This window comes from Triticum dicoccoides, chromosome 4B (assembly GCF_002162155.2).
Source record: "Triticum dicoccoides isolate Atlit2015 ecotype Zavitan chromosome 4B, WEW_v2.0, whole genome shotgun sequence".
NCBI classification, from domain to species: domain Eukaryota; kingdom Viridiplantae; phylum Streptophyta; class Magnoliopsida; order Poales; family Poaceae; genus Triticum; species Triticum dicoccoides.
The window spans coordinates 145,364,340-145,386,450 of NC_041387.1; the positions used below are offsets into that span (position 1 = coordinate 145,364,340).

General features: G+C 45.7%; 2 protein-coding genes across 2 annotated transcripts; both read right to left on the reverse strand.

Annotated features, from left to right (window-relative positions):
- Positions 1–1,509: 1,509 nt before the first annotated feature.
- LOC119292596 lies at positions 1,510–2,270 on the reverse strand. The gene has a single exon (XM_037571383.1). It carries the CDS (start codon positions 2,268–2,270, stop codon positions 1,638–1,640), a length of 633 nt encoding a protein of 210 aa, XP_037427280.1. The 3' UTR covers positions 1,510–1,637.
- Positions 2,271–3,624: 1,354 nt separating this feature from the next.
- Positions 3,625–7,309, reverse strand: LOC119295521 (cyclin-dependent kinase B1-1). Its single transcript, XM_037573951.1, has 7 exons — positions 6,779–7,309; positions 6,070–6,131; positions 5,853–5,964; positions 5,644–5,737; positions 5,001–5,070; positions 4,458–4,596; positions 3,625–4,157 (listed from the first exon to the last, which is right to left on the reverse strand). The coding sequence occupies exons 1-7, from the start codon at positions 7,136–7,138 to the stop codon at positions 4,065–4,067; spliced, it is 930 nt and encodes a 309-aa protein (XP_037429848.1). The 5' UTR covers positions 7,139–7,309; the 3' UTR covers positions 3,625–4,064.
- Between the last annotated feature and the right edge of the window lie 14,802 nt (positions 7,310–22,111).

Below are 22,111 nucleotides of genomic sequence, written 5' to 3' on the forward strand. Positions count from 1 at the left end.
CCGTTTATGCTCCCGCGCACCTTTTCTGCTATATTCTTTTTTCTTTTATATAAAGATGATTTTTTCCATTTCTTTTCAAGACGGGGTTGTCAATCCCTTCCCTTGCAGTTTGTTTTGCTCTCTTTTTTCTTGCTATATTCTTTTTTTTTCTTTTATGTAAATATGACGAGCCGTTTATGCTCCCGTGCACCTTTCCTGCTATTTTCCCATTTCTTTTCAAACCGTCAGGATGCTATGAAGGTAGCCACGAACAAGAAGGCTGGAAGAGCAATGAACTACACTATCTTTGGGGCAGGCTGGATTCGGCCGGATATGGGTTGCCCTGAACCGGTTCTGGCCATGGTCGTGGTCTCTGCTTTGTGGTGCTGCATGGCTGCATGGATGCATCTATCTTATCTACCAATGTATCCCTAAAAAAATCTTATCTACTAGTGTCTTTTTTTGTGCTCTCTTGGGCGAAAGTCCTGCTCCACCCGGAGCCGGTGGTGGCGCCATGTGTGGGTACCGCTAACCTTCTTGGAGGCACCGCTGTCATGGTGGCTTCATTCTCAACCAGACTTCGGGGGGAAACCCTGCTCTAGGTGCGCTAGGAACAGACAATAGTGACACATCCCGCGTCACACCCTTTCTTAAAGACATTGTCTGGGGGATGGCTCGGTTGATTGGTGTGGTGCATGTTTGTTGTGGGTTTGACGGCTGTGGGGATGCGGCCACATTGGGGTCGATGGTGGTTGTTCGGTGGTGTTCTTAAGGGTTTGGCGGCGTGCCTTTGGCGTCGTAGGACGGTCGTCTATTTTCCCTTGTGAAGGTGCCTCGCCGTTGTTGTTGTGCATGCTCGAGACCCTCTCGTGGATGTCATTGTGTTGCGGCGAGCTTCGTGCTCTTGGTGATATCTTGGTTTATCTTTGCCCATTGACGGCGGAAGATGCCTCCCCGAACTTGCTAATCGTTCTGAATTTCTATGGCGGAGCACCAAGCAAAAGTTCGTGTTCAATGGTACTCGTTGATTGTGGATGCTTTTGAGTTGTGTTGTGGGCTTGATACACACGCCAATGCGGTGCGTTAGGTTGCTTGCAAAGTTTGGTATTGTGATTCCTCGACGATATTCCACATCTACTTGTGTCCTTATGTCTGCTAGCTAAGCGTGCCTTGTCCTAAGTGTTATTTTTTAATATTTTTGCCCTTGCTATTTGTCCGATTTTTTGTCCATTTTTTCTCATAAATAAGACCAACTTGTTCAGGTTTTTGAGCCGATTTTTCTTATAAATTGGATTAGTCAAAACCATGAAATAACTATGTGCTTTGGCAGCTTTTGAGCAATATATATATTCACATGGGAGAACTCTCCCCTCGGTGATTTCCTAAAAAAAACACTACACTACCATGTTCAAGTCATAGCTTATCGTCAGATCGGATACAAATTCCCAATCTCGCACGTACGGGTAGAACAAACGCATCGATTTTGCGGGAATCCGCTGTTTAAATTTCAATCCTCGGTCGAACCCGGTGAGCGGACGTTCGAACGTGTAACTGCACACACCAAACCTCCCTGTGCGCTGGCGTGGCTGCACGTGGCGCCTCCTTACGGCCATGCCTCGCACCCAATCTTCTCCGGCGAGATCCGTCGATCATCGGGGTCAGAGCTTGGTGCTGCTGTTGCACTGGTGGCTCTGGACGCGCATCTCCATGACGGCGACCTCGAGCCTGCACTCGGAGTATGCCACGGCGCGGCGCCTGAACACGCCGAACAGCAGCACCGTGCCGGGGACGGTGGTGGCGGATTCCAGCGGCATCGCCCGGCTCTCCACGTCCTCGGCCAGCTGCCTCGCGCCCCCGGCGGCGGCGAACCGGTCCGCCTCCAGCGTGAGCGCGACCCGGACCTCCGCGTCCCCGCGGCTCGGGACGGCGCCCGGGTCGATCTCGGCGTCCCCGACGTGGGCGCCGCGGTAGGAGAGGTTGGCGTGGCCCCCGTCGGCGTAGGTGAAGGAGGCCGGGTTGGGGTTGTGGACGGACACCGTGACGAGGAGCGTGAGGTTGAGGCGGAGGGACGGGGTCGGGAGGAGCGCGAAGCTCGGGGCGGCGCCCACGAACTGGGTGGACACGAGGCGGATGGTGGGGTCGCGGACGCGGAGGACGGTGAGGAAGAGGACGGCGAGGACGGCGGCCAGGGCGAACAGGACGGCCGCCGTGGCGACGAGGCACCGGCGGCGGCGGCGGCGCGCCTGGTGGTGGCTCGCGGAGGACGGCGTGGGGGGCTTGGAGGACGCCATGGGGGAGCTCGATTTTGATTTAGGGGACCCCATGCCATGCGAGGATGAGGATGCGATGGCGTAGGCAAGGCCGGGGAGGGAACTTTGACGAGCTGTTGACGATGGACGGTACCGTACGTGGACAGCACCGCACAGCGTGGTGCCGTTGCGTCTGAATTGGTTAACAGGAACGAAAAAAAAAGCTTCATACGTTGCCTGCTTCAAATCTCTTCAAATCTCAATCATTTTTTTGGGCCTTTTGATTATCATCCAGACATTTTCATTCTTATCTTGGGGGCAAATCCGACTCCAACGCGTGCTCCGACTTGGGCACGACGACATCGCCTGCGGCCAATGCGGCCAGGATCAATGCCAGGCCCGGCCACTTGGCGAACTCCTCGAGCTTGGAGTCCTCGACGGCCTTCTTGTAGGCCTCATCGGCCTCCTCACCGGTCTCCCCCTCAATCGCCGCACGTGAACTAGGAGCACGCACACGGGAGGCGAAGAAGGACTGGCGGCGCGGGTCGTGCTCGTCCACGAACCAGGTGTCCCAATTCAGCAAGTCGACGTCCTATGCCGGGTCGTGGAGGAAGTCTACAGGGAGAGCTCCGCGGGGGTGTATCTTGAGCTCGTCGGCACGGGTGGAGGCCGGGATGGCTGGCACCGAAACCCTCTCCGGCCAACAGCAACAATGGCTAGGGTTGGGCACTATCGAGCGATTGGGGGCAAAGAGAGGGAGAAGAGTGGGCGTCCCCCGCCCCTGCCCATCTAAAAGGACTGTAGGGCGGACATCGAGCAAACGCGCGGCGCGGTCGTCTCATGTTCGTATGGATGCAAACCCGACCCAAATTTGAGGCGGATTTGCGCCCACATGGACACAAAACAGATTTATGTCCGTGCATTGGGCTGTGATTTCTGTCGACGCGGATCTAAACAGAAAAAATGCGTTCATGCGTTGGAGTTACCCTTAAGACTTATCCTATGGTTCACCAAACAAGACTCCAAATGTCCACGGATATGTCCGGGGTGTCCACAGACATTTGGTCATGAGCTGGCATCCAACCCTATTCCTCAAACAAGCCAGATGAAAGTTCATAGTCCTTTTTAGCATGACAAATTGGCAAAGTGGTGTGTAATTTCTAAGCTGATATCCATTCTGTTTGTGGTCTATTTCTTTATCCTATTTTTTTATTTCTTGTTGATGCATTATATATTTTTGGAAGCTTAGATGTGACATCTTTAAAAAGCATCTAGATGTGAATTAGGCAAACTGTTTGCTAAACCGGGCCAGCTCATAGAAATGGCTTGTATTTTTGGATATGCTCATTACAGTTCCCGCGCCTTGGCTGGCCAAATGTCCCCGACAGAATCATGGTTTATGTTAAATGTCCACATCAAATGCTAACTATTAGCTCCTTCCACGGACACACGCCTCTCACCACTTCACAGCACCGAATAGCTTCACTTGTCATGAAGCAACATTTTCTTAACAAATACTAGTACTACCTTATTATGCTACACAAATGTCTGTTGTCCGCAAACCCATCTCATCAAACAATTCCGTACAGAGCAAATAAAATTCCTACATGATCTGAACAACAAGTATCTTCAGTCGATAATTCTCAAGGCAAATCAAGTGCTGGAGGTTTAGGAGACGGGCGCTCATGGGAGCCAACTACCAGCAACACGCCGTTGCTGATTGTAGGTAGATGAAACATGGTTTCGTGCGTTTTCAGCATCGATCTCATGGCGGAACAAGTTGGTGAGCAGAGCACACACACCAAGTTGAGAAAAATCACACGGTAGCTAGAACAGCTAGAACTGAGACTTGTCGAGGCTGTTGAAATAGGGATGCTCTAGCGCGGCTTTGGCTGAGATCCTGTTCGCCGGATCGAACTGGAGCATTTTCTGCAAGGAACGAGACATGGAAATGTAAGCCCATATAGCTAGACATACTTGATGCAGCCTTGGCATATGAATGGAAAACTCAACTCAAGTGCATCAAAATAATGTTCAGCAGAATTAACATCATAAGATAGCAGACAAATTACAGGGAATGGATGGTTAAGCATATCTCCATAACTTGAAATTGTTGAGTTGGAGAAACAACAAGCAATAGTAATGAAGCACAGTGCATGTTTAGTTTGACAGGCTAATGATTTTCCAGTGAAGAGAATGTAGGGCTAGCATTTAAGCTTTTTAGCATACCGATAGCAGGTCAATTCCTTCTGGTTCCAGTGTAGGGACTGCACGCGTCAATCTTTGTGCTTTCCACTGAGGAAACTCGTGCCAGTCCCTCAGAGCAGTTACTCCAGGCCAATCCTCCTCGGTAGGAGTTCCCAACAGCCTGATAAGGAGCACTTTTAATTAACGGTTCAATGCATGTACAATATAAAATCGATAGAAGAAATATTAACTAATAAAATATGACATACTGTATGTCGTACTGGTGCTAATTCGAATCAGAAGTTTTCAGTTATTGGAGCAGACAGAGTCTGACAAAGAACAGTTTGATAAAGTCCACCATCTCAAATTGGGACAAGTTTTGCTATGTTTCCAGATTGTGGCAAGCATCACCTCATGGAAAATCCGGCATGTTTTTCAACAGAACAGGACAATAAATAGGATTGTTCTGAAAGTACTAGCATGATATTCTTGCAACTAAGAAAAGTAGTTTTATCATGATAAGTTGATAAATACATATTCTCAGTACTAATGAGAAGCAGGAGAGAGAGAGAGAGAGGGAAATACTTGAACATGTGAAGCAGTTGCTGTAACTCAGAGTCACCAGGGAAAAGAGCCTGTTTTCTGACCATCTCGGCTGTACAGAATAATAAAGAGTATAAACATCAAATGGTGGGGGTGGGGAGGGGGATTCAATCAAAAGTGGAAAATATGTCATCTTGTAAGTTAAGAAGAGCAAGGAAAAACTGAAGGAGTCGGCCAGAAATTTAAAAGCATGAGGCCCATGCGAAATTGGAGCTTAAGATCTTGGTAGTTGACTCTTAACTGCAATACTTCATACGTTGAAGGCTTTAGAATTGCTGCTATGGCAATACCTTCGTTCGAGCAAATGCAATTTCCACTGATCTAAAGCACAAAACCACTCATCTACTATTTCATATAGACAGGAGTGACCATCAATTCCCTAGTGTATTTTTGCTGTGATTGTACAGGTGTGCTTTCTGTTTCAGTACAATTATATGCCACAAAAAGTATGCAATGAAAGCTTCTTTCAAATGTGAATCCAATGGTGTACTGTTTATGCATGCAACTTATATTTTTCTCACTAAATCGGTGGTCAAAGTTAGGCTCAAAGTACGAGATGGGCTTGTAAACCAGTCCAGAGGCAGTCTTCAATGACATAGACCAAAATTAAGGAATATTGCCATACCAAAGATGCATCCGATGGACCAAATATCAACACCGGTTGAGTAATGTGTTGCTCCAAGCAGTACTTCAGGAGCTCTATACCAAAGCGTCACGATCTACAACACAAAAATAGGGAATAGGACTGAGGAACATACTAAACCATGCTGATAAATTATGTTGAACTAGTGTTCATTGTCCAATTTTACAGATGAATAGACGAGTAAACAGTACCTCATGGGTGTAGCTTTTCATGGGAACAGTAAAAGCTCTACTTAACCCAAGATCTGCAATTTTCAGTATCATCTTCTCCTTGTCAACCAATAGATTTTGGGGCTTTAAATCCCTATGATATCAAAGAGGAACAATCATAAATCACATTAGCAACAATTGCAATATGTTGTATGGGCCGATAAATACAGCAACATAAATCAGAAAACAAAGGTCTAACCGATGAAGGACACCATGGCCATGGCAGTGTGCAATTCCTTTGCATAACTGATACAAAAAACTCTACAAGAAAGTAAAGAAAGTTGTCTATTAGCCCGAAACAGACCTATCAAAATTAAACTGGACTCTGCCATCTGCTGTCCAATGAAAATTAATGATAGCATCCTCAAAATAAAGGCATGAAGATGAATTGATTCCAAAGCTAACAACAAATTAAGCTCTGGATTTGGAGGGGCCCCTAATCTGTACTTGAGTGTATGCAAAATAGAGAACGCCAGCAGCAGTCAACATTGAGTTTCAACCATTATACTAGCACTACTTAGTTCCTAATTTAGTCTATTGCAACTAGGCTAGAGTAGTAGAGTTTGCATATTTTTTGACGAATTCAAACCAACTACAAACGCATACAACCGTATGATGTTCTGGTTCCACATTTCATCAGCATCTAAAATGGTTCAATGTTTTAATTTCTTCAATTTATTGTCAAGATTAATCATGTCAATTACGAATTAAAATTTACAGCGTAGTTCGCTCTGATTGCATATCAAATGTTCTGCACATTTCCGATGCAAAACTCAGAGTTCGAAATGGGCATATATGAGAAAGTGCCAAGTCCTCAGATCGATGGATAGGAGACTCAGGCGACGTAGCATCGGCGGAAAGCCAACTGAGCAGAGCAAAGCAACATCAAAACGAATTAAAATCGCTACCTTGACGACCTGCGTTGGGAGCGGCTTAGGGGCGGGCCCACGGCGGTAGGCGTCGACAAACTTCTTGAGGTCAGTGTCAAGGAACTCGAAGACGAGGTAGAGGACGGGCTTCCCTCCACCGCCGGCGCCGCCGCCCTTGGTGGCCTGCTCGACGGCGAGGAGGCGGACGACGTAGAGGGAGCTGGAGAGGAGGCGGAGGAGGGAGATCTCACGAAGCGCGGTGGGCGGGATCCCTTCGTCGTCCATCTCCAGGCGGGTCTTCTTGAGCGCCACCACCTGGCCCGTCGCCTTGTCCTGCGCCTTGTACACCTTGCCGTAGGTGCCCTCCCCGACCTTCTCCAACTTCTCGTACTTCTCCATGGTGCTTCCGGCGGCCCGAGGTCGGCGTCGTCCTCCTCGATGCGGCTTGTGTGATGGGGGCGGAGGGAGGAGGCGCAAACCCTAGGTGGATCTGGAAGTTTTGAAATGGGGAAGAGAGGGAAAAAAGATAGAAAGAAGCTGGTGAAGCGAGTCTGCGACTCTGCGTGGCAGCCTAAGAATGAAAGAGCCGAGTTGAAGATGGGCTGGGCGCCTGGGCCGCTGCGTGTTTGCCCATCCCCTCGCTCAATCCCCTAAAAAAAAAAGAATCAATCCCCTCGAGTTAGGGTTCTCTCTACTCTCAGCGGCGTCCTACCGACGTTGAGACTATCTTCCCCTGCTGTCTTCTCCCCCATTCTACACAGCTCAAACTGATCAAGGGGTGCTCCTTTGTAGTGCTGCATGATCTTGGTTGGGGTTTTGACGGGCATAGGGAAATCTAAGGTTCCGCAGAAAAACTCGTAGGTTCAAGTTCGGCCTCGGTTTGTCACGCATGTCGAACAAGCTTCTGGATCAAAGGTGCCGGTAGAGTACGACGCAGTAATAGAGATGATGGAGAAAATAGGGTTGGGGGATGACGATTTGGATGATGTGATATTTGAGAAGGAGCCGCCGTGATAACCCACAAATGTAAGGGATCAGTTGTAGCATTTTTGATAAGTAAGAGTGTCGAACTCAATGAGGAGCTAAAGGTAGAATTAATATTCTCTCAAGTAATATCAAACATTGATATAACCCTACACACACTAAATGTTTGCTTTACCTAGAACAAAGGGATAAAAACTACTTTACGAGAATAAAAAAATAGCTTTGTGAGATAATAAAAGAGTAAGGTGTTGTGTTAATAGAAGATAATAAAGTAAAGGGTTTTGAAAGAACAAAAAAGAAAAGGATTGTCCCTAGATAACTGAATATGAAACGATAGTGATACTCATCATACTTATAAGGAAGAAGCCTAAGCTAACATACTTTTCGTACTTGGGTCATATGTTCTTATATTGGAACTCTAGCAAGCATCTGCAGCGAATAAAGATTCATTAAGGTAAACCACAACCATAGCACTAAGTTCTAAATCCCCTTTAATCCCATATGCAACAATTCTCGAACTCAGGTTTAGGTTTCTATCACTCCCGCAACTGAAAGGATCGAGATGGACCTATAGGGGGGTGAATAGGTACAATTACAAATTTTAATTATTCCTTAGCAATTTTAGGCAATGATGCGGAATATGAAGGTGAGGCTAACAATTGCAGGTGAGTACTAAGTACTAAGCAAGTAGCACAAGTAAGCAACCTCAATATGATGTAAGTAAGTGCAAAGAGACAAGTAACCACAAGTAGAGAGTTAGGGTTAGGAATAACCGCAACTCCGGGAGACGAGGATGTATGCCGATGTTCACTTCCTTGGAGGGAAGCTAGTCACCGTTAGAGAGGTGGATGTTACCACGAAGGCACACCAACGCCACGAAGGCTCACCCTATTCTCCCTTTGAGACAACACCACGGAGGCGTTTCTCAACCACTAATGGTAGACCTTGGGGTGATCTCCAAACCCTTACAAACTTTCCGGGGGTAATCACAAAGGTTGATTCCTCTCCGAAAGACTCCTACCGCCTAGGAGTTTCCAACCTCCAAGAGTAATAAGAACGTTGGGGAAAAGCTCAAGACTTGCTCAAATCACGAATTCCTTTGGTGCAAAGGAGGGGAAGGAGTGGATCTATCACTTGATCGGAGAACTTCTCTCAAAGGCTTCTAAATCACTTGGGTTTCTAGGTTTTGATGTAGGTGATTGAGAGAGAGAGTGAAGAGTGTACTTGGCAAGCTCAAAGTGAATGGTCAACCCTATCCCGTGGAAGGGAAAGGTATATATATAGTGGATGTGGAAAGGTGACCGTTTGGGAAACATAAGTGGACAGGATAGGTCGGACGTCCGGACAACATCGGACGCCCGGGGGTACAAATAAGTACGGACGTCCGACAGTCATCGGACGTCCGGCCACCGTGAATATGTGAGCCACGTACCAGTACACAGGACACAGATGTCCGAGACGGGCTGGACATCTGGAGCCCGGACGACCGGAGAGTCCGGAAATCCGTAAATACGGTTCTGTTGTGAAAGTACCAGACAACCGGAGGGAGCCGGACGTCCGGACATCTGGGAGGGACCGGACGTCCGGAGACAAAAAAACAGGAGCTGTGGATTTTGAGCAAGTCTTTCACTAGATCCAGCGATCCCCTCTTAATAGTGCGGGATCCCTATACTCAAGAACAAACCATAAACGAAGTCCATGTCTTGTATCTTCATTCTTGAGTTATACGCATTTTGTCCCTAGTCATGATCCATACACACGGTCTTTGGGACATAATCATGAGATATACTTGATAAACATGATTAGTCCCTAACATATATGTTGTCATCAACATCAAAATATGATTAAGGGCATGATTGCACTTTCAATCTCCCCCTTTTTGGTAGTTGATGACAACATATATGCACACACATAAAAAAATAGTAATCGAAAGGATTTGTTGTGGAGCTCAATAATCAAGAATAATCAAGGAACGAGCTCCCCCTCAAAAAGATACCAAAGCAATTAAATCTCATACACAAGATACTCAAGAAGTAAGCTCAGTATAGACTTATAACTCATAGCATAGAACATAAGTTTCGACAATCTCATACATAAGTTCATACATACATAAGTTCATACAAGCTAATCCACAATCATAGCAATGAGTTCGATTACATGCATAGAGCCTACTCCCCCTTGGCATCAAATATCCAAAAAGTGAGAAAACAAGGGGGAAACATAACAGCATCAGAGATCATCCTCATCATCATCATCATGAGCACCACTGCCACCCGCCTTGTCAAAGAAATCAGCCCACTCAGGACCCGAAGGGAAACCAAAATCAGAAGGAGGCTCGTCAGGAAGGCGTTCATCATCACTCACATCATACACTCCGGAGTCTCTCAGACGAGCCTTCAGAGCGTTCTTGGAAGTGACCATGCGAGTGACAACATCGTGATGCTGGGAGCAATGAAAGGTGAACATATTCATCATTGCAGAGTGAGCCTTCCTAAGAAAGCGAGCAATGCGCCCAAAGGGTCCAGAACTGGAAGGGGAACGAGCAGTATGAGATGGAACACTAGTTGCGGTGCGACGAGCAGTAGTAGTAGGAGGAGGAACATGATCAACCGCCATGTGAGCTGGAATGACCCATCGCTCATGCACGTGAGTGCGGGCAATGGGAAAAGGAGCTACGCTCTCGATAAAAGCCTGAATAAAGGGGGCATGAGGAAAAGCCCTCTTGTGCTGGAAGCTAGCAAGGCGGATCTCATGCCATAGAAAGTGTGGAACATTTATCTTCCCTTTGGGAGATGCAAAGAGGCAATGCATGAGATCAATGCAATAGCTGCTGCAAGAGCCTTAGTCACCCATCTTGGGATAGATGGTGCGGATGACACACTGATATATGATGTTGAAAGGGAAGCGCCAAATGGAGACTTGGTTCAGACCCTTTTGTTTTTCAATGTCAGACAAAGTTGGTATAGGTTTAAGAAGATCCGCACAGACCTCAATGCCCTTGGGCCTGTGATTGGGATCATCCTTGTGGATTTGGAACCCGGTGTCAGGAAATCCAAGGGCAGTGATAAATTGAGCATAAGATGTTGTGAGTGCGGTGTCTGAGGTCATCCATTTGACAGTGTTATCTAGACCAAAATAACATGTGGCATAGAATTGATGAATGGCAGCATGATTGAAATCATGTTGAAATGCAAATGGAGCAGCTAGATTGGATGACTCAATGAGCTCAATGGCTCCCGGATATTTCTCCGGATGAGTGCGAGTATGCTCTAGATCAATGCAGACATGGAGTGACAAGCCTTTAGGAATGACAATAGTGGTAAAGATGTCGGCTTGGACATTAGTGCGAAAACGAATACCCCAAGAATCCCTAGCAACAGTAAACTGATCAACATCACGATGCAATTTAAGATAAGAACCGGTGGGAACCACGTTGAAACGCTTAACATGGCGGCCGAGTGGTAATGGAGGCTCAAGTGAGATATGACGAGCATCACCATGGGGTTGCACCGGAGGAGGAGGAGGCTGAAAGGTTGGACGACGAGTGCCCGGCTTGGGTGCAGAGACGCGAACACCAACAAACGGGGCCGGTTCCACCCCCTCAAGTTCATCCCCAAAGTCTGGCCCCTCCGAGGAGGAGTCGCTAGACGAGCTGGGTGGATGGGCGGTACGCTTACGAGGACGAGCCTGCTCCTGGGAGTCATCGGAGCCACCATGACGAGACGAACGAGCCGGCCCACCGGTGACTTGCTTGCGTGCGGAGTTCTTCATCTTAGGCATCACGACCTAGGGGGAGGGAAGACACAAATCAAAACCCCACCATAGATCGAGGAATCGATGCATGAGGGAGATAAGGTAGGGCCTACCTTGAAGTGAGGAACACGGAGGAAACCAGCGACCGGAACAAATCAGGCAACCGGCAGAGAGAGAGGCCGCCGTGGCTTGAGCGAAGGCCAAGCTGGACAGCATAACCGCGGCGAGGAACGAGGCCACGGAGCGAATCCCGAGTAGAGAGGAGCCCCGGCGAGGGGGCACGACAGCGTGTGGCCGCGGCAAGAGACCACAGGACTGGAGCGGCAGCGGTGGGGAACAGGGAGGAAGTGGATGAGGGTAGCAGTTCCGAAAACCTACCGTGCACTATATATAGTAGCTGGTGAAAATGGCCGGACGACCGGAGTCTATGGACGATCGAAGTCGAATAGGAGTCCGGACGACCGGGGGGCACAGAAGACCGGGGCTTGAGCCAAAAAATGGAAGTATGACAGAGATGATTTTACGGACAACCGAACGCCTCGGACGTCCGGGCCCAAGAGACCAGAAAGTATTTTACGGACGTCCGGAGGCTTACGGACGTCCGGCACCTGGGCCAGGGAAGGAGATCAGAGAGGATTTTACGGTCGTATGGATTGGCCGGACGACCGGGCTGAGATCAACAGAAAAGATATGACATAGATGATTTTACGGACGACCGAACGCCTCGGACGTCCGGGGCCAAGAGACCAGAAAGTATTTTACGGACGTCCGGAGAGGCCGGACGACCGGGCAGAGTTCATCAGAGAAGATTTTACGAACGTCCGGAGATCTACGGACGTCCAGGGTTTGAGAGAGGACTAGGTGAGCTACTGATCATGATGAGGAGATGATGTATACCGTTCATAGTAAGAATTTCTCATTAAGTAACAAGTACCCTAACCCAAACAATAATAATCATATATCACTCCAATATTGTTCTAATGATACGAGTGGTGGCGACTGCCACCATGTATGAGTATACGTGACATGACACGGAAAGATTTGAACTTTGAGTGCATAATCACTACTCCATCATGGAAAACACCATAGTTAGATGTTATGGTAGCTTTGAGAGTGTTTGTTCGGTTTATGCATTTCATAGGATGAGGATACTCATGAGTTGAGTGTCTCCCCCTACATATATGCCTACATCAAGACAAGACATTAATTCTATGCATGAATGGGTACTAGATTTCACATAATATTGTCAAGCTCCAAGATACCAAGTTCACGCCTAAGTCGACAAAACCTTGCTTCATCCAATGGTTTGGTGAAAATATCCGCCAGTTGCAAATCTGTACCAATGTGATCAATGTGAATATCACCCTTCTCAACATGATCTCTCAAGAAGTGATATCTAATATCAATGTGCTTGGTGCAGAGATGATCCTTGGGGTTCTCAACAATGTTGATGGCACTTTCATTATCACATAGAAGAGGCACATGTCTGTAGGTGATACCGTAATCCTTCAAAGTTTGCCTCATCCATAATAACTGAGTTGCACAACTGGCGGCAACAATGTATTTAGCTTCTGCGGTAGAGAGGGCAATACAATTCTGTTTCTTCGAAGACCAACTTACCAAGGAGCGTCCAAGAAACTGACATGCACCAGATGTGGACTTACGATCCACTTTGTCTCCAGCCCAATCCGCATCCGTGTACCCAATGAGATCAAACTTAGCATCCTTGGGGTACCATAGACCCAACTTTGGGGTGTGAACAAGGTATCTAAGAATATGCTTAACCGCCTTATGATGACTTTCCCTAGGGGAAGCTTGAAATCTAGCACACATGCATACACTAAACATAATGTCTGGTCTAGATGCACACAGATAAAGCAACGAACCAATCATAGAGCGGTATTTAGATGGGTCGAAGGGAATACCGTTTGTGTCTTCAGTGAGTGTTATTTTGGTTGGCATGGGTGTCTTACATGGACTAGCATCAGACATACCAAACTTCTCTAGAATATCCTTGAGGTATTTTGCTTGAGACAAGAAAATTCCTTCTTGAAATTGTTGAATTTGAAATCCGAGGAAGAACTTCAAATCCGCATTGAGTGACATTTCAAAATTCTTGGTCATTGAAGCCGCAAACTTATTGCACAAATGAATGTTAGGAGAACCAAAAATGATATCATCTACATAGATTTGGCATAAGATCAAATCACCCTTATCCCTCTTAGTAAAAGGAGTGGGATCGATAACCCCTCTCACAAAACCATCATCGAGTAGAAACTTCTTTAAATGATCATACCAAGCACGAGGTGCTTGTTTGAGGCCATACAAAGCCTTATGAAGTTTGTACACATAGTCTTTGTGATCGGGATCAACGAACCCAGGTGGTTGTGACACATATACTTCTTCTTGTAGAGGACCGTTAAGGAAAGCACTCTTCACATCCATTTGATGTAATGTAAAACCATTGAAAGCGGCATAAGAAAGTAAGATGCGAATGGATTCAAGACGGGCAACTGGGGCAAAGGTCTCACCAAAGTCCAAACCTTCAACTTGTGAGTACCCTTGCGCCACTAACCTTGCCTTGTTGCGGATGATTACACCATTCTCATCTTGTTTGTTCTTGAAAATCCATTTTGTTCCAATGATGTTGTGCTCGGTAGGTGGCCTCTTGACTAATGACCACACTTGGTTGCGTTCAAAACTGTTCAACTCTTCTTGCATAGCAACTAGCCAATCGTTGTCCATCAATGCATCTTGTACCTTGATGGGCTCAATACTAGACACAAATGAGAAGTGAGCACAAAAGTTTGTCAAATGTTTACGAGTGACTCTACCTTCCAATATGCTGGTGAGAATTTTGTCAACATCAACACGATTGGCCACTCGAGGCATGATAGAGGTAAGGGTTTCACGAGGTTCAACTTCATGTCCATCATCCACGTCCTCAACATATGGATCATTTATGTGTGGAGGAAGATCTTCTTGTTCATATTGTATTTGTTGAGGTTCATCATCAATGATTGGACTTTCTTGTTCTTGCACTTGATGATGATATTGTTCTTGACGATTATCATGAAGAGGAACTTGATCATCTTCTTCTACTTGGGCTAAGGGCATTGGTTGAACACTAGGAGCTTGTGATGGTATGGGTGTTGAAGTAGTTTGATGATGTGTGAGACTTCCATCTTCTTCATCATCATCATGAGGTTCTTGTTCCATAGGAATAAGTGCACCAACACCCATGGTCAAAATGTCTTGAGAAGAATATTCTTCACCTGCATCACTTAGATCAACTTCCTCCCCATGGGAGCCATTAAATTCATCAAACACCACGTCACAAGTTTCTACAACACATCCATTGGATTTGTTGTAGACTCTATAGGCGTGAGAGTTTGATCCATAGCCAACAAATATACCCTCAATTGTTTTGGATTGAAATTTTCCTAACCGTTCTCTTTTGTTGAGGATGAAACATTTGCACCCAAATACACGAAAGTACTTGACATTTGGCTTGTTCCCGGTTAGAAGCTCATATGGAGTCTTTTCAAATATAGTGCGGAGGAAGAGCCGGTTTGATGCATGGCACGCGGTGTTGACAGCTTCGGCCCAAAAACTATGTGGTGACTTGTATTCATCCAACATGGACCTTGCCATCTCTACAAGTGTACGATTCTTCCTTTCGGCTACACCATTTTGCTGAGGAGTGTATGGAACTGAATATTGATGCTCAATCCCTTCATCACTAAGGAATTCTTCCAAGGTATAGTTCTTGAACTCAGAGCCATTGTCACTTCTTATTGCCAGGATTTCTTTGTCAAACTTGTGTTGGGCTTGCTTGGCAAAATCAATGAAGGTGATCTTGGTTTCGTCCTTGGACTTGAGGAAGAACACCCATGTATATCTTGAGTAATCATCAAAAATGAAAAGCCCATACTTTTTCCCACCAAGACTATCCCATGAAGGAGGCCCAAAAAGATCCACATGAAGGATCTCCAGGGGCCTTGAAGTAGATACTATGTTCTTGGGTGGGTGCTTTGATTGATGTTGCTTCCCGGCTATGCATGCACTACACACATGATCTTTCTCAAAAGAGACATTGGTTAGTCCAAGGATGTGATTCCCCTTTAAGAGATCTTGAATATTTCTCATGCCGACATGGGCTAGCCGGCGATGCCATAGCCACCCCTTGTCAGCCTTGGCCATTAGACAAGTTGCATGGAATGTGCTCTCTTTCAAGAAATCAACCGTGTAAAGGTTGCCATCCAACTCTCCAACAAAGGCCACTTCGAGAGTACCTCTCTTAAAGACTTTCACATCCGTTAGTCCAAAGAGTGTATCATAACCAACAGAAGCCAATTGGCGAACAGAAAGCAAGTGATATTTAAGGGATTGGACAAGCATGACATTTGCAAGCGACATGCCATTTGTGATAGCCACCTTGCCCAACCTGAGTACCTGTCCTTTTGAACCTCCACCAAACATAATGCTCGTGAATGGTTGAATAGCTTCCATGAAATTGTAGAGCAATTTGGTATCTCCGGTCATATGATTTGTACATCCACTATCAATCACCCATTTCACTCCACCGGATAAGTCAACCTACACACAATTAAGACTTGGTTAAAGGCACCCATTTTGCAATGGGACCTCTCAAGTTAGTCACAAGGGTCTTAGGGACCCAAATAGCATAAAACCGGAATGCATTTCGAGCACCAACAAATTTTGCAAAGACTTCTCCATCCTTAGTCTTACAAAGTACATAGGATGGAGGCATGAACTCTTTAGGCTTGTTGAGAGTGGGCATGCCCCTTGTGGCATTCCCACTCACAACCTTACCTTTCTCCTTGTGCCCTTCTCTTACAAATGTTTCTTTTAGAGGAGTTGTGCACTTTTGAGAGGACGTCTTCTTCTTGCTTGTGCTTGGGTCAAACCCAAGTCCCTCTTTGGCAAACACCTCATTGTGTTGGCTCAATATCTCATCAAGATTCTTTTGCCCTTGAGCACATGTCATGAGACCTTTCTCGATTTGAGCCTTGAGAAAACGATATTCCTCAAGAATAGATGCTAGATCACTACTAGAGTTAGTAGTACAAGCATCAACATTGAAATAGGAGAAGAGTAAGCCTTGGCTGGAGTTTCAAGATAAGTAAGTTTGAGCGTTTCAAAACTCTTTGTAAGAACGGTGAGCTCTCCTTCCTTAGTCTTGAGAGACACGGATAGAAGCTCACAATGCTTAGAGAGAGAAGCATGAGACTTCACAAGCTTACTTTTATCATTCATCAACTCTTCGCAAGAGTCAATAGCCTTTTTCAAGGAGGCAAGATCATTAGTATGAACATCAATATTTGCACCAATTTTTAAGCATAGTTCATCATTTCATGTTTCCTCATATTGGACTTTCCGCTCAAGGATTTCACATTTTTCCTTTTCCTCGGTGACGAGGGTTTCGAGTTCCTTAATGGTGATGGTGTGCTTACTCACCATCTCCATAAGCATGCGAAACATAGTGAGCTTCTTTCCTTTGAGGGAACACATGAACTTATTAAGTTTAGCAAGCATAGGATCATCTAGATCATCATCCTCATAGCTATCCTCCGCATCAAGATACTCATCACTAGGAGTAGAAGGAGTGAAAAGAGGAGGATTTGATCGTGGAGTTACCTTGACCTTGTCAGGAGAGATTTGGTCCTCTCCATCTTCTATCACGGCCTTTGCCATTAGACACTTGTGAGTGTTGCCCTTGTAATCTTTCATGTAGTTGTAGGTGACTACATCACCACTCTTGTTTACTAACCTCAAGGTGTTTTGAGAGTCTTGAGCAACTCCGGCAACACCACTAACATCATCCGGACCGGATTCTTCTTGAGAAACCATTGTTTTTCCATCTCTCTTCTTGAGCTTGGAGTTCAAAGGATTTGGCAACTTCTTCTTGGGAAAGGTCTTGGGAAACCTTGGTTTATCTTCTCTCTTCTCATAAGGGCACTCGTTGGAGAAGTGATTGGTTTCTTCACAGTTGTAGCATTTTCTTACTTTCTTCTTTTGAAATCTTCCCTTGAATTTTCCCGCGCTAAACTTCTTGACAAAAAGAGCCATGTCTTCATATGAAGGGCCCTCGTCGGATTCAACCTCATCACCGTCTTCATCATCATCATCATCTTCTTCTTTTTCACTTTGCTCATCTTCACATACATGCTTGGCCTTCAATGCAAGATTGATCTTTGATGATGGGGAACCATGCATGGCAAGATGTTTTGTGGCATTAGCCTTTGACTCTTCAAATAGTTGAAAGGTGAATATGATGTCATATGTAGTCATTTCCTTGAAGGTATGGTGTTGTCTTATGTCCCACACCATTTGATGGTGATATGGAGCAAGAGCAAGAAGCAACTTATCCACAAGGAATCTCTTAGTCATGTTGAATCCATCTTGTGTCTTGTCACACTCACATGACTCAATATCGGCAGTGAGAGTCATGAGGCGCTCATGGAGTTGATTGGGGGTTTCACCTTTCTCCATACAAAAGTTTTGCAATTGCCCCTTGGCAATTTCATATTGAGCACTCCGGAGGGTTGAAGTGCCAGTCTTGGATCGTATAACACTTTCCCATAGTTCCTTGGCACTTGTGATGTGTATGAACGGTCTCCTTTGCTTTTCATCCATACCTCTCCTTATACACATGATTGCAGTGTCATTGAGATTCTTGTCATTAATTTCTCTTGGTGTAGGGTTCTGTGGATCAACCACATGATAGCCATACTCCAAGATCTCGAACATCTCATTGTTTCCATGTCAAAGATGATCCTACATAGAAACTCTCCACAAAGCAAAATCGGAAATGGTACTAAGTAAAGGAGGTTTGCCTTGAGGATTATATCTTGGTTTCTCAACCTGAGGTCTTGCATAAAGCCAAGGAACACCGGTGTGTTCATTGCTAGGAGGTTGTTGACCAAGTGACGAAGTAGGCACGGTTGGCCTCGAAGTCGCACCACCCGAGAGTGGTGCAAGCATCATGGACAACGTGGCTAATCTCAGTTGGACCAAGGCCTCAAGAGAAGCCTCATGCTCCTCTTTTTTCTTAGCAAGGGCCCGTTCCAGATCCTCAGATGTAAAGGACTTGACTTCAGAAGAAGCCTCGCCTTTATCCATAGGATCTGCAACCAGGGGAGTCCCATCCGGGTTCATCTCGCTCTAGGGTGGTTAAGCCACAAGAATAGAGCACGAGGCTCTGATACCAATTGAAAGGATCGAGATGGACCTAAAGGGGGGGTGAATAGGTACAATTACAAATTTTAATTATTCCTTAGCAATTTTAGGCAATGATGCGGAATATGAAGGTGAGCCTAACAATTGCAAGTGAGTACTAAGTACTAAGCAAGTAGCACAAGTAAGCAACCTCAATATGATGTAAGTAAGTGCAAAGAGACAAGTAACCACAAGTAGAGAGTTAGGGTTAGGAATAACCGCAACTCCGGGAGACGAGGATGTATGCCGATGTTCACTTCCTTGGAGGGAAGCTAGTCACCGTTAGAGAGGTGGATGTTACCACGAAGGCACACCAACGCCACGAAGGCTCACCCTATTCTCTCCCTTTGAGACAACACCACGGAGGCGTTTCTCAACCACTAATGGTAGACCTTGGGGTGATCTCCAAACCCTTACAAACTTTCCGTGGGTAATCACAAAGGTTGATTCCTCTCCGAAAGACTCGTACCGCCTAGGAGTCTCCAACCTCCAAGAGTAATAAGAATGTTGGGGAAAAGCTCAAGACTTGCTCAAATCACAAATTCCTTTGGTGCAAAGGAGGGGAAGGAGTGGATCTATCACTTAATCGGAGAACTTCTCTCAAAGGCTTCTAAATCACTTGGGGATCTAGGTTTTGATGTAGGTGATTGAGAGAGAGAGTGAAGAGTGTTCTTGGCAAGCTCAAAGTGAATGGTCAACCCTATCCCGTGGAAGGGAAAGGTATATATATAGTGGATGTGGAAAGGTGACTGTTTGGGAAACATAAGTGGACAAGATAGGTCGGACGTCCGGACAACATCGGACGTCCGGTGGTACAAATAAGTACGGACGGCCGACAGTCATCAGACGTCCGGCCAATGTGAATATGTGAGCCACATACCAGTACACAGGACACGGATGTCCGAGACGGGCCGGACATCCGGAGCCCGGACGACCGAAGAGTCCGGAAATCTGTAAATACGGTTCTGTTGTGAAAGTACCGGACGACCGGAGGGAGCCGGACGTCCGGACATCTGGGAGGGACCGGACGTCCGTAGAGCACCGGACGTCCGGAGACAAAAAAACAAGAGTTGTGGATTTTGAGCAAGTCTTTCACTAGATCCAGCGATCCCCTCTTAATAGTGCGGGATCCCTATACTCAAGAACAAACCATAAACGAAGTCCATGTCTTGTATCTTCATTCTTGTGTTATACGCTTTTTGTCCCTAGTCATGATCCATACACATGTCTTTGGGACATAATGTTGAGATATACTTGATAAACATGATTAGTCCCTAACATATATGTTGTCATCAACATCAAAATATGATTAAGGGCATGATTGCACTTTCAGCAACCCACTATAAGCAAATTATTAACATGTTGTAACACCCTACAGCGGGAACCCCACACGTTTGTGCGAGATGATGGACACCAAGGGACAACACTAAAATAACATACAACTCATATCAACCATAACATATCACAATTAACGATAGGACAAGAAGAAACTACTCACACATAATAGAGATGCAACACATCATTGGAATCAAACACCATGTTTAAGTAGAGATTGCAGCGGGGTGAGAGAGAGTACACTGATACGTCTATTTTGCATCATGATTTCCTACTGTTATTTACAATATTTTCGGGACGAAGAGCCACCGTCTCAAGGCGAAACTTGGGCAGAAACACTTTTGCCCTCCGATGGAGCGATTCCGCTGGGGGAACTTCCCTCCCGAAGGGGGAAACCATCATCATCGTCATCACCAACAACTCTCCCATCTTGGGAGGGCCATCTTCATCAACATCTTCAACAACACCATCTCCTCTCAAACCCTAGTTCATCTCTTGTGTTCAATCTTTCTACCGGAACCTTAGACTGGTACTTGTGGGTCACTAGTAGTGTTGCTTACATCTAGTAGTTGATTACTATATGGTTTATTTGGTGGAAGATCATATGTTCAGATCCATTATGCTATTTAATACCCCTCTGATCTTGAGCATGACTATCATTTTGTGAGTAGTTACTTTTGTTCTTGAGGTCATGGGAGAAGTCATGTTGCAAGTAATCATGTCAACTTGATATTTGTTCGATATTTTGATGATATGTATGTTGTGATTCCCTTAGTGGTGTCATGTGAACGTCGACTGATACGTCCATTTTGCATCATGTTTTCCTACTGTTATTTATAATGTTTTTATGTATAATAATGCTTTTTGGAGTAATTCTAATGCCTTTTCTCTCATAATATGCAAGGTTCACACAAAGAGAGGAAATACCGACAGGTGTAATTATGGACATGAACTACGTCAGACCACCTATTCTGCACAACTCCAAATGAGTTGAAACTTCATGGGGATTTTTTATGGAATAAATAAGAATTATTGGAGCAAATAACCACCAGAGGGGGCCCACCAGGTAGGCACAACCCACCTAGGTGCGCCAGGGAGCCCAGGCGCGCCCTGGTAGGTTGTGCCCTCCTCGGCCCACTCTGGTGCTCATCTTCTGGTATATAAGTCATTTTGACCTAGAAAAAAACAGGAGAGGACTTTCGGGACGAAGCGCCGCCGTCTCGAGGTGAAACTTGGGCAGGAGCACTTTTGCCCTCCGACGGAGCGATTCCGCCGGGGGAACTTCCCTTCTGGAGGGGGAAATCATCGTCATCAGCATCACCAACAACTCTCCCATCTTGGGGAGGGTAATCTCCATCAACATCTTCAACAACACCATCTCCTCTCAAACCCTAGTTCATCTCTTGTGTTCAATCTTTGTACCAGAACCTTAGATTGCTGCTTGTGGGTGACTAGTAGTGTTGATTACATCTTGTAGTTGATTACTATATGGTTTATTTGGTGGAAGATTATATGTTTAGATCCATTATGCTATTTAATACCCCTCTAATCATGAGCATGATTATCATTTGTGAGTAGTTACTTTTGTTCTTGAGGTCACGGGAGAAATCATGTTGCAAGTAATCATGTGAACTTGATATGTGTTCGATATTTTGATGATATGCATGTTGTGATTCCCTTAGTGGTGTCATGTGAACGTCGACTACATTGCACTTCACCATATTTGGGCCTAAGGGAATGCATTCTGGAGTAGTTATTAGATGATGGGTTGCTAGAGTGACAGAAGCTTAAACCCTAGTTTATGCGCTACTTCGTAAGGGAACAATTTGGATCCAAAAGTTTGTAACGAGGAAGTAATGGTAACGGTAAAAAAGTGCAGCAAGGTAGCCCAATCCTTTTGAGGAAAAGGACAGGCCAAAGCGGTCTCTTATGATAAGCAAAGTGTTCTTGAGGGTACACGGGAATTTCATCTAGTCACTTTCATCATGTTGGTTTGATTCGTGTTCGCTACTTTGATAATTTGATATGTGAGTGGACCGATGAATAGGTGATGTTCTT

What these genes read in the sequence shown, in the direction of transcription:
- LOC119295521 (XM_037573951.1), bottom strand. Translation starts at nt 7,138, where the DNA reads ATGGAGAAGTACGAGAAGTTGGAGAAGGTCGGGGAGGGCACCTACGGC. An exon ending in TCCCAACGCAGGTCGTCAAG is followed by an intron (nt 6,132 to 6,778) that starts GTAGCGATTTTA and finishes ACTTTCTTGTAG; the next exon opens with AGTTTTTTGTATCAGTTATG. An exon ending in GTCCATCGGATGCATCTTTG is followed by an intron (nt 5,071 to 5,643) that starts GTATGGCAATAT and finishes TATTCTGTACAG; the next exon opens with CCGAGATGGTCAGAAAACAG.
- LOC119292596 (XM_037571383.1), bottom strand. Translation starts at nt 2,270, where the DNA reads ATGGCGTCCTCCAAGCCCCCCACGCCGTCCTCCGCGAGCCACCACCAG.